This window comes from Brachyhypopomus gauderio, chromosome 9 (assembly GCF_052324685.1).
Source record: "Brachyhypopomus gauderio isolate BG-103 chromosome 9, BGAUD_0.2, whole genome shotgun sequence".
Taxonomy (NCBI): domain Eukaryota; kingdom Metazoa; phylum Chordata; class Actinopteri; order Gymnotiformes; family Hypopomidae; genus Brachyhypopomus; species Brachyhypopomus gauderio.
The window spans coordinates 19,845,262-19,859,386 of NC_135219.1; the positions used below are offsets into that span (position 1 = coordinate 19,845,262).

The window sequence follows — 14,125 nt, forward strand, 5'->3', positions numbered from 1 at the left end:
TTCTATAAAATATATTTTTTAAACACAAGATCCACATTCAGGCTTCCTAAATCACCAAAAAAGCATCTGATTGTACTACTAAACAACCGAGACTTGAAGCAAATGAAGGCAGGGGCAGTGGAGATGTTACTGGGGCAGGTGCGAGTGTGGTTGAGTCCCAAGCTATATACTAAACAACTAATAAGGTAAGAAACGATTCTGCACTTAAAACACTTATAAAACACACGTAAATCATTTAAAAGTAATTTATGTAAACAAATTGTCTTGTTATTTTGACAAGTGTTGCATTTTGTGTGCGATCCGATGACATTCTTCGCCTCAGTGACCCCTTGTCTCATGTCCCCTTGATGCTGTTTGCATCGTTTGATTTACAAATTAAGCACTGGCCAAAACCTGAAATTGACCAAAGACATAACAAAGATTATTATATTTGACAATGACAATGAGAGGCAAGGACAATGAGAACAGGCTAGCTGTTTATTTCGACTCAAAAGCCCTAAAATTCAGTAATATCCAATGATAATTGTTGGCATACCAGTAGCGAAGCTGGGCCCGCAACCACCCCCCCCCCCCCCCCCCCCCCGAAAAAAATTTAGTTTCCTCTCCTAATTAACTGCAATTTAAAAAATTTATAAAAAATTGAGAGGACAGTACAGCTTTAGAAACGCAATAAACAATAACATCTGAACTAGATAACTTCTTAAGCAAAACATGGTTACAACAAAATAAGGTTCACAGCTCCGTGTTCCTCGGAGCGGAATATGTAAACAACGCGCACGAGGGCATCAAAGGACTGAATGGAAACTAGCTAGCGGTGGTACGCTAACGACAGCTAGCGTCGCCACAGCGGGCGGAAATTATCATACAGTTAAGCCCGCCCACGAAAGCGATAAAATCGCTCTCTGTCGCCGAGTCGCCAGCATCGCGTCGCGTGGGGGCGTGTCCAACATCACGTCTGCATGCAGCACGTGACAGATATGCAAATCACGTTTTTAAAGCAGGACGCAGTATTTATTTTAATCTATTGATTACAGGACACACGATTATAAAGGAGTGCGTGTATAAAACATAGTGTGTGTATAAAACACATATAGTATATAAGCCTAAAATGTTTATGTATTTTTTTTTACTTTTTACCCCTGACCCGAAGATCAAACAGGAATTTAAAAAATCATAACCAATAATAGGGTATACGCTAATTTATTGCAGATGTTTTTTAACAAATGAACAGTATTCCCTCTAAAAATAAACATCGTAAAGTGCGGGACATCCAGAGACAGAGACAGACTCTCCTCCATTTTGCAATCGGAACAAATAATCAGTAGGAACCAAAGTCAGAGGTGCGGTTTCGGAGGAGGGTGCAAACATACTTTCTGATTGGTAGTCGCCGCCGCGCGTCACTGCTCATTTGCATAAAGTTGAGCCAAGCTCAACTTGTTCGCGTCGCTCGAATCGCTCACTTCGCGTCGCGCCGCGCCGCGCCGCGTCGCGTCGCTGGGTGTCGCTCACTCTCATTGAAAATGAATGACTTCCGGTCGCCGTGTCGCTTTCGTCGCTTTCGGTGTGAACGCACAGTAATTTTGCTGTCATTTGAAACTGGTATTGCGCTGAATTATAACTGCCAGGCCCTCTGTAAACGAACAGCGGGCATCACAGTCCTGATAGGGGGAGACACAGGCTCACAGGCTTCTACTTAACCCCTCACCTTCCAACACAGATTTAATAGACACGGTTGAATAATTTATTTGCTTATATTTTTGTAATTGTTTAGATGTCGATTGTCAAACTGTAATTTAAAATGTAAAAAAATTGGATAAATTATAAATTGTATTATATATATTTATGTTTCAAGAATATTTTAGGCTCTCTGAGAGTGCGTAGAGGGCCCTGACGGTTCCCCACTGTGGCAAACTAATAGACTGAGACTAATCACGGTTTTAGCAGTCATATTAAATCAATTACTAAATCAGCATTTTATCAAATCAAGAACATCAACAAGATTGCAGATTTCCTGACCAATCCAGACCCAGTGAAACTCATCTATGCTTTTATAGCTAGCAGGGTTGATTAGCATAATGGCCTCCTAATGGGACTCCCCAAAACACAAAACAGCTTTAGTTGATTCAAAATGCAGCTGCCAGAGATCTGACTAGGAGCAAAGCACACATCGCTCTCATTCTTATAATGATTACACTGGATACCAGTACATTTGTGACCGAGTCCACCACTCACGAGGGTGAAATAGGTGCACTGGCTGCTGTGCTCTTCTAGGCTCTATGGCCTTGCAGAATATTCACGTTTGTTCCTGTGATACCTGAGTGTGAGGTGGCGCTGAAAGGCCATTGGTTGAATCTTCCATGTTATAAGGACCCCCCCCCCCCCCCCCCCCCCCCACACACACACACACACACAAACTCACTATGAAGAGATGGCATAAAGTGTATTCTATGTACATGTATTTTGAGGGTTTGGGTGCTCTTTGATTGCCACTGAATGCTGGGGTGATGGTAAAATAAAATTTCTATTATGTTCCAAAATGTGTTACCCTTTTGGAGACTAAATGTTAAGTAGCTCACTTCTAAAGCTAATGACCACACCAAACACACATTTTGGTACAGCCAGATAAATACCTTCAGCAGAAATAAAGGATGAGCAATAATATTTTGAATAGAAGTATTCATCAGCCAGTTTTTAGGCTGTAGTATGGGAAAGCCATATTGTTTCTTTATTATTATGTTACTGAGCAGAGAGGATCTGTCTCAGGTTTTGAACTTACCGCACCACATATTAATGTACTGAGCAACTCAGCCATGCAGATCCAACGGGCTGAACATGGTTCAGAAGGGGCATAAAGTTAAATCCTGGCTGAGGAGTGTTGTGCACCATAGTGGACCTCTCTTCCCAGAGTTGAACCTCTGCTGTAGTGGACCTCTCTACCCAGAGTTCAATCCTGGCTGAAGTGGACCTCATATCCCAGAGTTCAATCCTGGCTGAAGTGGACTTCATATCCTAGAGTTCAAACCTGGCTGAAGTGAACCTCATCACCCAGAGTTCAATCCTGGCTGAACTCTCATGAATCTTGCTTGTGGTGCACCACTCCTCCAAGAGCCATAGTGGACCTCCCAGAGTTGAACCCCTGCTATAGTGGAACACTCCTCCCAGAGTTGTACCTGCTGTATTGGACCTATTCTCCCAGTGTTAAAGCCCTGCTGAATTGGACCTATTCTCCCAGTGTTAAAGCCCTGCTGTAGTGGACCTTTTGTACCAGAGTTGAACCCCTGCCATAGTGGACCTCCGTTCCCAGGTGACTAAGAAAGCTTCAACTGATGACTAACCTGAAGATGATTTTATGGTTTCGTGTAGAATGTGGTTACTGGGTAGCCCACATTATTATCAGCTGTGTCCCATTATTTACACGTTTCGAGCAGTAAAAAATTGTATAAACAAACTGCTGGGCGTCTGAATGATTACAAATCAGTGTATTATCGCAGGGTGATTCAGTGGTATTGGTGTGTCTCTTGGGCTGACAACAAGAGTTGTGGTTTATATGTATTTTGTATACTTCTCATAGTAAATTTGATCTTTTCATTTTGATTGATAGTTACAAAATGTAATAATCTCAAGACAAGGTTATGAATCTTTTTGGAAGATGGCCATTCTCTCTTTATAGATGGGTGGAGAGACTTCAACATTTATTTGGTTACTGAGCACCCTAAGAACAAGGAAAAGCAATAAAACACGTTTACAGTCAGCGTCCATATATCGTTTATCTTATCATGAGGTTCTGAATGACTGGACCTTGCTACTATGGTATACTTAAAATTATATGAGAAGCTTTACAGAAAAGGGTGCATCCCGAAAGATTTTACAAACTTGATAAAACTGTAAATGTATCTTCATTTTCAGCCACTACAGTTCCTCAGTTTCTCTGCACAGATATGTTCATATGCTTATGCAGTTAAGCACAAACCCACATTATTAGTTTCACCCCTAAGTCACCAAAGGAAGTCTAATTTTGGTGGTACTTTTTTTTAACCAGATAGCAATGTGACCAGGTGGTAAGTGGTGTATAAGTGGTGTATATAATGATGCAGATCCCACACGTTTGTCTTTACTGGAGTGTTTATATGTTTATGTTTATGCTATGTTTATAACCCTGAATTAGTTATACCTACACTGATATGTTTATACAAACCCTGATATAGTTATACGTACACTGATATGTTTATGACTACCCTGATACAGTTTGTAATTTCCCCTTGGGGATGAATAAAGTACTCTCTCTCTCTCTCTCTCTCTCTCTATCTATCTATCTATCTATCTATCTATCTATCTATCTATCTATCTATCTATCTATCTATCTATCTATCTATCTATCTATCTATCTATCTATCTATCTATCTATCTATCTATCTATCATACCTACCCTAATCTTGTTATACCTACCCTGATATAGTTACACTTACCCTGATAAAGTTATATATATCCTAATATGGTAATATCTACCCTGATACAGTAACATTCACCTTAATATGGTTACATCTACCCTGATATGGTTGTACCTACCCTAATATGGTTATATCTACCCTAATATGGTTACAGCTACCCTGATATGGTTGTACCTACCTTAATATGGTTACAGCTACTCTGATATGGTTGTACCTACCCAATTATGGCTATATCTACCCTAAGATGGTTACATCTATCCTGACTCCAGTGCCTCAGTTTTATAACTACACCTATGCTCTTTAACATTAATCTACAGGATGCTATTAAATTAATGCCCTGATATTTCTCACAGTTTTAAAAAAAGTAAAGAATGTCTGAAGGAATATATGAATGTTCAGAAAAAAACAGAGACATAGAGTATAAACACAGAGACTCATCTCACATGCCTACATATACATCATTTTCTTCATTATATTTTGCAAAGCCATTTCAACTGTGCTGTTCTGTTTGTTTTATATTGGTGTCGATTCCCATTTGTGTACCAGTTACATTTGTGCTTCATGTAACCACCAATCATATATGCAGCTAAGCTGTTTTGAGGGCAAAGAGGAGGCAAATGTTAATGTATGTTACTGAACCTTTACCCCATGTGTCACTTCTGGGATATGCAGAGCAATTATGGGAAAAGTTTGCAGAATCACTGAAACCTGAGGTGAATAAACTTTCATGTTTTATATCTGATTTCAGCTGAGTGGAGAAATGCCAACAGTGGTCGGACTGTAGTGGGTGATTACACCGAACAGTCTTGTCGTAAACACGTCTTGAATAGGAGGTCACATCACTCAAGTTATGGCGTTTCTTATGTTCAAATCACAATCTCAGCGTCATCTTTTTGATTACAAAATTAGGTTTTTTTTATTATAAAAGAAGATCATTATCATCTCTCAGGCTGAAGCAAGCCACTGTTAAGGGATGAGGCTGATAAGGGCCTGACTTCTCCGATGGTGCCTGTATTGCTTTTATGTGTCGAACTTTGTCCTGCCATTCGACTAACTCCTTTATATGAAGCACGACAGCTTCATATGAATCTGACAGAGCGCAGGAAATAACCTTCAGCACTTGAGCTGGGCTCAGAATAAACGTGGCATTCCTCTCTTCTTGACACTCACAGGATTTAAAAACTGCTAAAATGATCAGCCGGAATACCAAAAATGTCCTTGTGGTGTCTTTTGGATTTTTATCCTTATTTACTGCATATGGAGGACTTCAGAGCCTACAGGTAATAACGGTTAAGCACTAGATACACCTTTAGACTGTGAATGATAATGCTATGATTTCTATAAATATGAATAGTCAGACAGAACATGTCGTTACATATTTCAAAGACTTACTAATTACTTTCTTAGACTTATTACTAAGAAACTAAGAAGTGACAGATGAAGGACAGAATCTTCATCTGTATATAGAACAGATGCTGATGGTAAATGTTTCTCTTAAGTGGAGATGTGCGATTTTGAAGTTGCATGATATATACTTTATATTAATGGAAGTCATTGTGTGTGATGTGCCACAGAGCAGTCTAAACGCTGAGGAGGGAATGGGAGTCATATCACTGAGTGTCATCTACGCGTCCATTATTCTCTCCTCAATGTTCCTGCCTCCCATTATGATAAAAAATCTGGGCTGCAAGTGGACCATTTTTATCTCAATGGCTTGTTACATATCTTATTCCTTTGGAAATCTCTTCCCTGGGTGGTGAGTCGAAAAAGATCTGATCAAGAACAATATGCAGGAGAGGTGGTGTTTACAACTCCCACATTTCAGTGATACTGATAGCCTACCGCATATTATCAGTGAGGACAGTCAGTGTTGCTTTAATAATCATTGGTTGGAATATCATTGTTATTACATTTTGATCTCATAAACAATATATATTAAACTGTAACCCTGCTATCATTAATTTAGCACAGACCAGTGAGAATCCATGTTCTGCACATCCTGTCTGAGTTCCTGGATTAATAAGTATCTGATGTGCTGGATTAGGGGTTTTACTTACCATTTTATTTTCCTTTACATTTCTTACTACACTTCCATTAGTAGAACTCAATTACAGTAGCACTGCAAAGGAAACGGGACGCCCTAATGGGATATGTTGTATCCGCAGGCCAGCCTTGATCGCTACCTCTGTTCTTCTGGGTCTGGGAGGATCACCGCTTTGGTCTGCCAAATGCACTTTCCTCACCATCAGTGGAAACGCAGAGGCAGAGAAGGGCAACAAGAAAGGCCAGGACGTCATCAACCAGTACTTTGGCATCTTCTTCCTCATCTTCCAGTCCTCCGCCGTGTGGGGAAACCTCATGTCTTCCCTCATATTCCAACAGGACTCTAACATAGGTATATGTACGAAACAGAACTACCATGTAGCCGTGTCTCCGTCTGTCAGTCCGGTTGCGATTCTGAGACTCGCGTGTGTTTGTTTCCACTCCAAGGTGAAATTTCCGAGGAGAGACTACAGTTCTGTGGAGCGGCTCTCTGCAACGAGAACTTCACAACCACGGCAAACATCACCCGGCCTGAGCAGCACCTGGTCAATATACTGCTGGGCTGCTACATTGGTACGCAATAATGACTCCTGTCATTCTGGTTTTGTCTGTGAAACCTTCAAGACCTTTGAATTACTATTCAGTGCCCCAGTCACATTATTTCATCATTGCACATGCTAGCACATGCACGGCTAAGCCATAGGCTTTTCTTAAACTTGTGTTGTAATATATTTACTTAGCATGCTAAACAAGGTCTCTAAAAATGGTAGAAGGAAGGAAAAGCTAATCTAAGAGCTTCCTCTGTAGGTGTGGGCGTCCTGGCTATGCTGCTCATTGCAGTATTTCTGGATAACATTGATGGAAAGGTGGCCCGGGACTTTCGAAGGAACAGAGGAAATCAGTCTATCTGCAGTACCTTACTGTCCACCCTCAGTCTCTTGAGAGATAAGAGGTTGATAATGCTCATTCCGTTGACCATGTACAGTGGATTTGAGCAAAGCTTCCTTTCTGGCGAATACACTAAGGTAAAAAGATCTGAGAACATGTTTAATCACTGTACAGGGAACAGCCTAGCGAGACCGGGGTCCCATTAACCGTATGCAGATATGTACAGTTATCAGTGAGCAGGCTAAGCAAAGACACCTAAATGGACTAAAATAAATTACTATTTACATATAAATCGTCTATAAATTACAAACAACCAGAAGCCATTAAATGTCAGTGGACCACTAGAGGAAAATTCTTTCTTATTAAAATTCCTTGAAGAACTACCTTAGATTTAAACACTTCCTTCCTAACACACAATATCTGTTTTTAAATTGAAAGACAACAATGGTTTGTAATGGTTTGTTGAAGGTGATGTAATGTGGAAATAGAGTCCTGTAAAAGCACTATATAAGTCATTACATCTTCTCAAGTATTCTGAACAGGGCTGGTTCAATAGTACCACTATTCAAAGAACAAACAGCCATACTTTCATCAGTGCATTTGTGTGAACCTGTTTATGTGAACTGTTTATAATCAATTTCCCCTGCAGAATTATGTGACCTGCGCATTGGGAATCCATTACGTTGGTTTCGCAATGATTTGCTTTGGCGCTGTAAACGCACTGAGCTCCTACGTCTTTGGGAGACTGGCACAGTACACTGGACGGATCGCCCTCTTTTGCTTTGGTAAGAAGGTCTATGTGTGTGACGATGGGTGCGGCGAGAAGGACGAGACACAGAATCCTCCAGTTTCAGCAAACGTCACTTTACTGATATATATAGTGTTGCGCAATCAGCGCACGAGAAACATGTACATAGTACACAAAACGTGTAGACTCAGACAACGACGAGCACAGGACACTGCGCGAGCGCACATTAAATAGACAGACCACATTAGCCCCACGTGATTACGAGACGATTCACAGGTGAGACACATTATTCACACGACATAGCCCTCACCACGAAGTCCCACTGACGCAGACAAAGCACGTGGACAACGTTTTACACACGCCCAAAAGGGAGGGGCCGGGGTCCTCAACGTGACAGACGCCCCCTCCAAGGGCACTACCCGTCCCGGGGTGCCAACAGGACCGAGTGCCCCGAACCCACGGCGATGGGCGGATCCGACGCGCTCAGTCCTGCGTCTGGGAGGTGACCGCCCTCGGGGAAGCGTCCGCTACGGACCGCCTAGAACACCCTCCCTGGGAATACAGGGGAAAAGACGTTAGACAAACACAATGGAACAGACACGAATACACACACAGGTACATTCACGCACAGAGGAACAAGAGGGAAGAAGGGGTTTGGTACACATATGGGCAAACTCACGAACACTGGGACAGACACACATGACAGTGGCGCCAGGCTGCGCGCCAGGAGGAGGGCGGTTAGGGGAGCGAGACCGGGAGCCACAGGTGCTGCAGGCGCTGCGGTGGGCGGTGCTCCTCCTGCCCTTGCTGCGAATCCTCCACCGGGCGCAGCGCGGTTGGCCGACGCGCCAGGTGCAGGGTGGCTGGCGGACTTGCCAGGAGCAGCGCGGCGGGCTGACATGCCAGGAGCAGCGCGGCGGGCTGTCGCGCCTGGCACGCCGTGGCGGGCTGTCGCGCCTGGCACGCCGTGGCGGGCTGTCGCGCCTGGCACGCCGTGGCGGGCTGTCGCGCCTGGTGCATCGCGACGGGCGGACTGGCCGAACGGGCCGTGTGGGTGGTCCCCTTCGGTCTCCATTTCCTCTTCATCCCCTTTTCCCCGGCTCCACTCCATGGACTGCTCCGGGCTGCCACCCCGGGAGCAGTCCATATCACTGTCGCTGGAGCGAGTGGAAGAGGGTGTCCGCTTCCCTCTCACGGTCTCCGCAGACCTCTCTGAGGGGGGAGGGCTCTCTTCTTCCTCCGTGGTATAGGAGCCCTCGTCTTCCTCACCCTTCTCAGCGGTGCGAGAGGGGCACACGGGCGGAGGGAGGTAATCCTCATCCTCCGATTCCTCCTCCGACTCCGCCTCCGCCTCCTCCCTACCGTAGTCCCGGGTGGAGGCGGAGTCCTCCGACGGAGGGTACGCCTCTTCCTCCTCCCCTCCACCGTAGTCCACGGTGGAGGCGGAGTCCTCCGACGGAGGGTACGCCTCTTCCTCCTCCCCTCCACCGTAGTCCACGGTGGAGGCGGAGTCCTCCGACTGGGGGTACGCCTCTTCCTCCTCCCCTCCACCGTAGTCCACGGTGGAGGCGGAGTCCTCCGACTGGGGGTACGCCTCTTCCTCCTCTCCCTCGCTTGGCGTATCCTCCTCCCCAAACTCGCTCTCTGGAGTGCTCTCCGTAGAGCAAAGCACGAACGCCCCCATCCTCAGAGGCGAGGGTTCGCGGGAAGGAGAGGGGTGTCGCTCTCGCCATATCCGCCGTGCCTGCTCAAGGAAGTTGTCCGCTATCTCAGGGACGGAGGATTCCCGAGCCATGCGCAGCATATAGGCGCATAGCGGGTCCTGCTCCATGAGCTCAGGGTTGGCGTTGGCTTGGCAGCGCTGGCCAGGAGAAGGGGCGCGATGGCGCCGCTTGCTGGCTCGATTGCCCCTCTTCGGTCGGGTGGCGTAGCCCGGCATTCTTGGGGGTGTCTCAGGTGGCTCGTCGTTCTGTGACGATGGGTGCGGCGAGAAGGACGAGACACAGAATCCTCCAGTTTCAGCAAACGTCACTTTACTGATATATATAGTGTTGCGCAATCAGCGCACGAGAAACATGTACATAGTACACAAAACGTGTAGACTCAGACAACGACGAGCACAGGACACTGCGCGAGCGCACATTAAATAGACAGACCACATTAGCCCCACGTGATTACGAGACGATTCACAGGTGAGACACATTATTCACACGACATAGCCCTCACCACGAAGTCCCACTGACGCAGACAAAGCACGTGGACAACGTTTTACACACGCCCAAAAGGGAGGGGCCGGGGTCCTCAACGTGACAATGTGATTAATTAATTAGCCACCAACTCTTATGCAGACTTCAGTCCCAACCTCTACGTAAATGACGAGGCTGAAGTTGGTTCCTTATTCGCCAGTGTCTTATTCGCACTTTCCGTTCCACCTTAAAAAGTGGTAGTTTCATTATGTCGCCGCGATAGAACGTATTGTACGTTTCTATGGCTGTATCTCCTGATTCTTACATCGTCTCAGAAATCTGACGAGTAGGTTTGATTGACCATATAAGTGACTGTATAAATCCAGAAGAAGAAGAGTTTTTACTGTAGAATATTTTTATAATCTTCCTGTGAATTTGGCATGTCAGGCGAAAATGTACTATGCATACAGTGCATTGGTCTTATTTTGTATGGCTGTATCTCCTGATTCTTACATCGTCTCAGAGATCTGACGAGCAGGTTTGATTGACCATATAAGTGACTGTATAAATCCAGAAGAAGAAGGTTTTTTACTGTAGAATATTTTTATAATCGTCCTGTGAAGTTGGCATGTCTGGCGATAATGTACTGTGCATACAGTGCATTGGTCTTAGTTTGTATGGCAGTATCTCCTGATTCTTACATCGTCTCAGAGATCTGACAAGCAGATATACTTGACCACATAAGTGACTGTATAAATCCAGAAGAAGAAGGTTTTTTACTGTAGAATATTTTTTTATTGACCTGTGAACTTGGCATGTCAGGCGATAGAATGTAATGTGCATATAGTGCAATGGTCTTAGTTTGTATAGCTATATCTCCTGATTCTTACATCATCTCAGAGATCTGACAAGCAGGTTTAGTTGACCATATAAGTGACTGTATAAATCCAGAAGAAGAAGGTTTTTTACTGTAGACATTTTTTTTATTGACCTGTGAACTTGGCATGTCAGGCGATTGAATGTAATGTGCATATAGTGCAATGGTCTTAGTTTGTATGGCTATATCTCCTGATTCTTACATCGTCTCAGAGATCTGACAAGCAGGTTTAGTTGACCATATAAGTGACTGTATAAATCCAGAAGAAGAAGGTTTTTTACTGTAGAATATTTTTTTATTGACCTGTGAACTTGGCATGTCAGGCGATAGAATGTAATGTGCATATAGTGCAATGGTCTTAGTTTGTATGGCAGTATCTCCTGATTCTTACATCGTCTCAGAGATCTTACAAGCAGGTTTAGTTGACCATATAAGTGACTATATAAATCCAGAAGAAGAAGGTTTTTTACTGTAGAATATTTTTTTTATTGACCTGTGAACTTGGCATGTCAGGCGATAGAATGTAATGTGCATATAGTGCAATGGTCTTAGTTTGTATGGCAGTATCTCCTGACTCTTACATCGTCTCAGAGATCTAACAATCAGGTTTGATTGACGACATAAGTGACTGTATAAATCCAGAAGAAGAAGGTTTTTTACTGTAGAATATTTTTTTTATTGACCTGTGAACTTGGCATGTCAGGCGATAGAAAAAAATATTCTAAAAAAATATTCTACAGTAAAAAACCTTCTTCTGGATTTATACAGTCACTTATGTGGTCAATCAAACCTGATTGTCAGATCTCTGAGACGATGTAAGAATCAGGAGATACTGCCATACAAACGAAGACCATTGCACTATATGCACATTACATTCTATCGCCTGACATGCCAAGTTCACAGGTCAATAAAAAAAATATTCTACAGTAAAAAACCTTCTTCTTCTGGATTTATACAGTCACTTATGTGGTCAATCAAACCTGATTGTCAGATCTCTGAGACAATGTAAGAATCAGGAGATACTGCCATACAAACTAAGACCATTGCACTATATGCACATTACATTCTATCCCCTGACATGCCAAGTTCACAGGTCAATAAAAAAAATATTCTACAGTAAAAAACCTTCTTCTTCTGGATTTATACAGTCACGTGGTCAAGTATATCTGCTTGTCAGATCTCTGAGACGATGTAAGAATCAGGAGATACTGCCATACAAACTAAGACCAATGCACTGTATGCACAGTACATTATCGCCAGACATGCCAAATTCACAGGACGATTATAAAAATATTCTACAGTAAAAAACCTTCTTCTTCTGGATTTATACAGTCACTTATATGGTCAATCAAACCTGCTCGTCAGATCTCTGAGACGATGTAAGAATCAGGAGATACAGCCATACAAACTAAGACCAATGCACTGTATGCATAGTACATTTTCGCCTATATGCATAGTACATTTTCGCCTGACATGCCAACTTCACAGGACGATTATAAAAATATTCTACAGTAAAAACTCTTCTTCTTCTGGATTTATACAGTCACTTATATGGTCAATCAAACCTGCTCGTCAGATTTCTGAGACGATGTAAGAATCAGGAGATACAGCCATAGAAACGTACAATACATTCTATCGCGGCGACATAATGAAACTACCGCTTTATTTTTTTTAAGATGGAACGGAAAGAGCGAATAAGACACTGGCGAAAGGAACCAACTTCAGCCTCGTACCTAAATGTGTCACGTTAGGAGTGAAGCTGGACTGTGGGGTAGAGCAGACCTCCCTCCAGGAGAGTAGCTGCTTCACACAGCTCTAATCTGCGTTTACCTGAGAGGCAATTCCTTCTTTTACTTTTCATAGCTGCCTTGATAAATCTGAGCTGTGCTATCGCGTTGCTGTTCTGGAGACCCCATCCCGACCAGCTGCCTGTCTTCTTCGTGTTTCCTGCTCTTTGGGGCATGGCGGACGCTGTGTGGCAAACACAAACCAACGGTGAGTGTCTGAACGATTAAACTCTATTTGATGCATTTTTAAATATATACTTTGGCACTAACACATTACTTCTGTTTATCCCATTCAGCACTGTATGGCACTCTCTTTCCCAACCACAAGGAGGCAGCATTCGCTAACTATCGCATGTGGGAATCTTTGGGCTACGTGATAGCGTTTGCATATAGTACATTCATCTGTCTGTCCACAAAAATATACATCCTAATATCAGTTCTAGCACTGACCATGTTGACATACATTTGGGTCGAGTACAATGAGTACAGGCACCCTACGGCACCAGTAAACAGCAAATGTAAAGTCTTTACAGTCAAAGCCATAACTGCAAATGAGAAGATTATTTGCCAAACATTTATGTAAATGTGGACATATTAAGGACAGTTGTATAATCTGTGTAAAATAGCAATGCCAATAGCCTATGTCAACCTGTTCCTCAGTTATCGAGGTGTAGCAACAAGTTTTTTAAAAGGAGCTCTGCCAGTTCCTGGAGATATCGAGTTAAATTTCATCGTAAACCCTGCAGGCTGGTAAATCTGGAGGAACTGGTCAGACATTTAAAAGTAGCCTATATATATATTTCACTGTAGCCTATATTATACAAATTCTTACGAATATTTGTGTTATTTTACAATAACTTGTATATTTTTTATAGAAAATCATGTAAAGACAAAAAGTTATTAAGGCATTTAATTATGTAATTGAATACATGTGAGTTGTATGAATGTAACTCATGTAATTGAATACATGTGAGTTGTATGAATGTAACTCGTGTAATTGAATACATGTGAGTGCTTGTACAGAGAGAGCTCTGTTCGAAACGCTGTGATTCTCTGGAAACCTTGTGAATATTTTACTACCTCATTCTCTACAAATTATTGTTTAGCAAGCAATTACCATTTGTGCTTTTATTGAAAAAAGTAGAATG

General features: G+C 43.0%; 1 protein-coding gene across 1 annotated transcript; it reads left to right on the forward strand.

Moving 5' to 3' along the window:
- The first annotated feature begins 5,544 nt into the window (after nt 1-5,544).
- unc93a (unc-93 homolog A) lies at nt 5,545-14,122 on the forward strand. Its single transcript, XM_077016245.1, has 8 exons — nt 5,545-5,728; nt 6,023-6,204; nt 6,614-6,843; nt 6,939-7,064; nt 7,299-7,516; nt 8,029-8,164; nt 13,054-13,185; nt 13,274-14,122. Exons 1-8 carry the CDS (start codon nt 5,639-5,641, stop codon nt 13,558-13,560), a joined length of 1,401 nt encoding a protein of 466 aa, XP_076872360.1. The 5' UTR covers nt 5,545-5,638; the 3' UTR covers nt 13,561-14,122.
- Nucleotides 14,123-14,125: the final 3 nt, after the last annotated feature.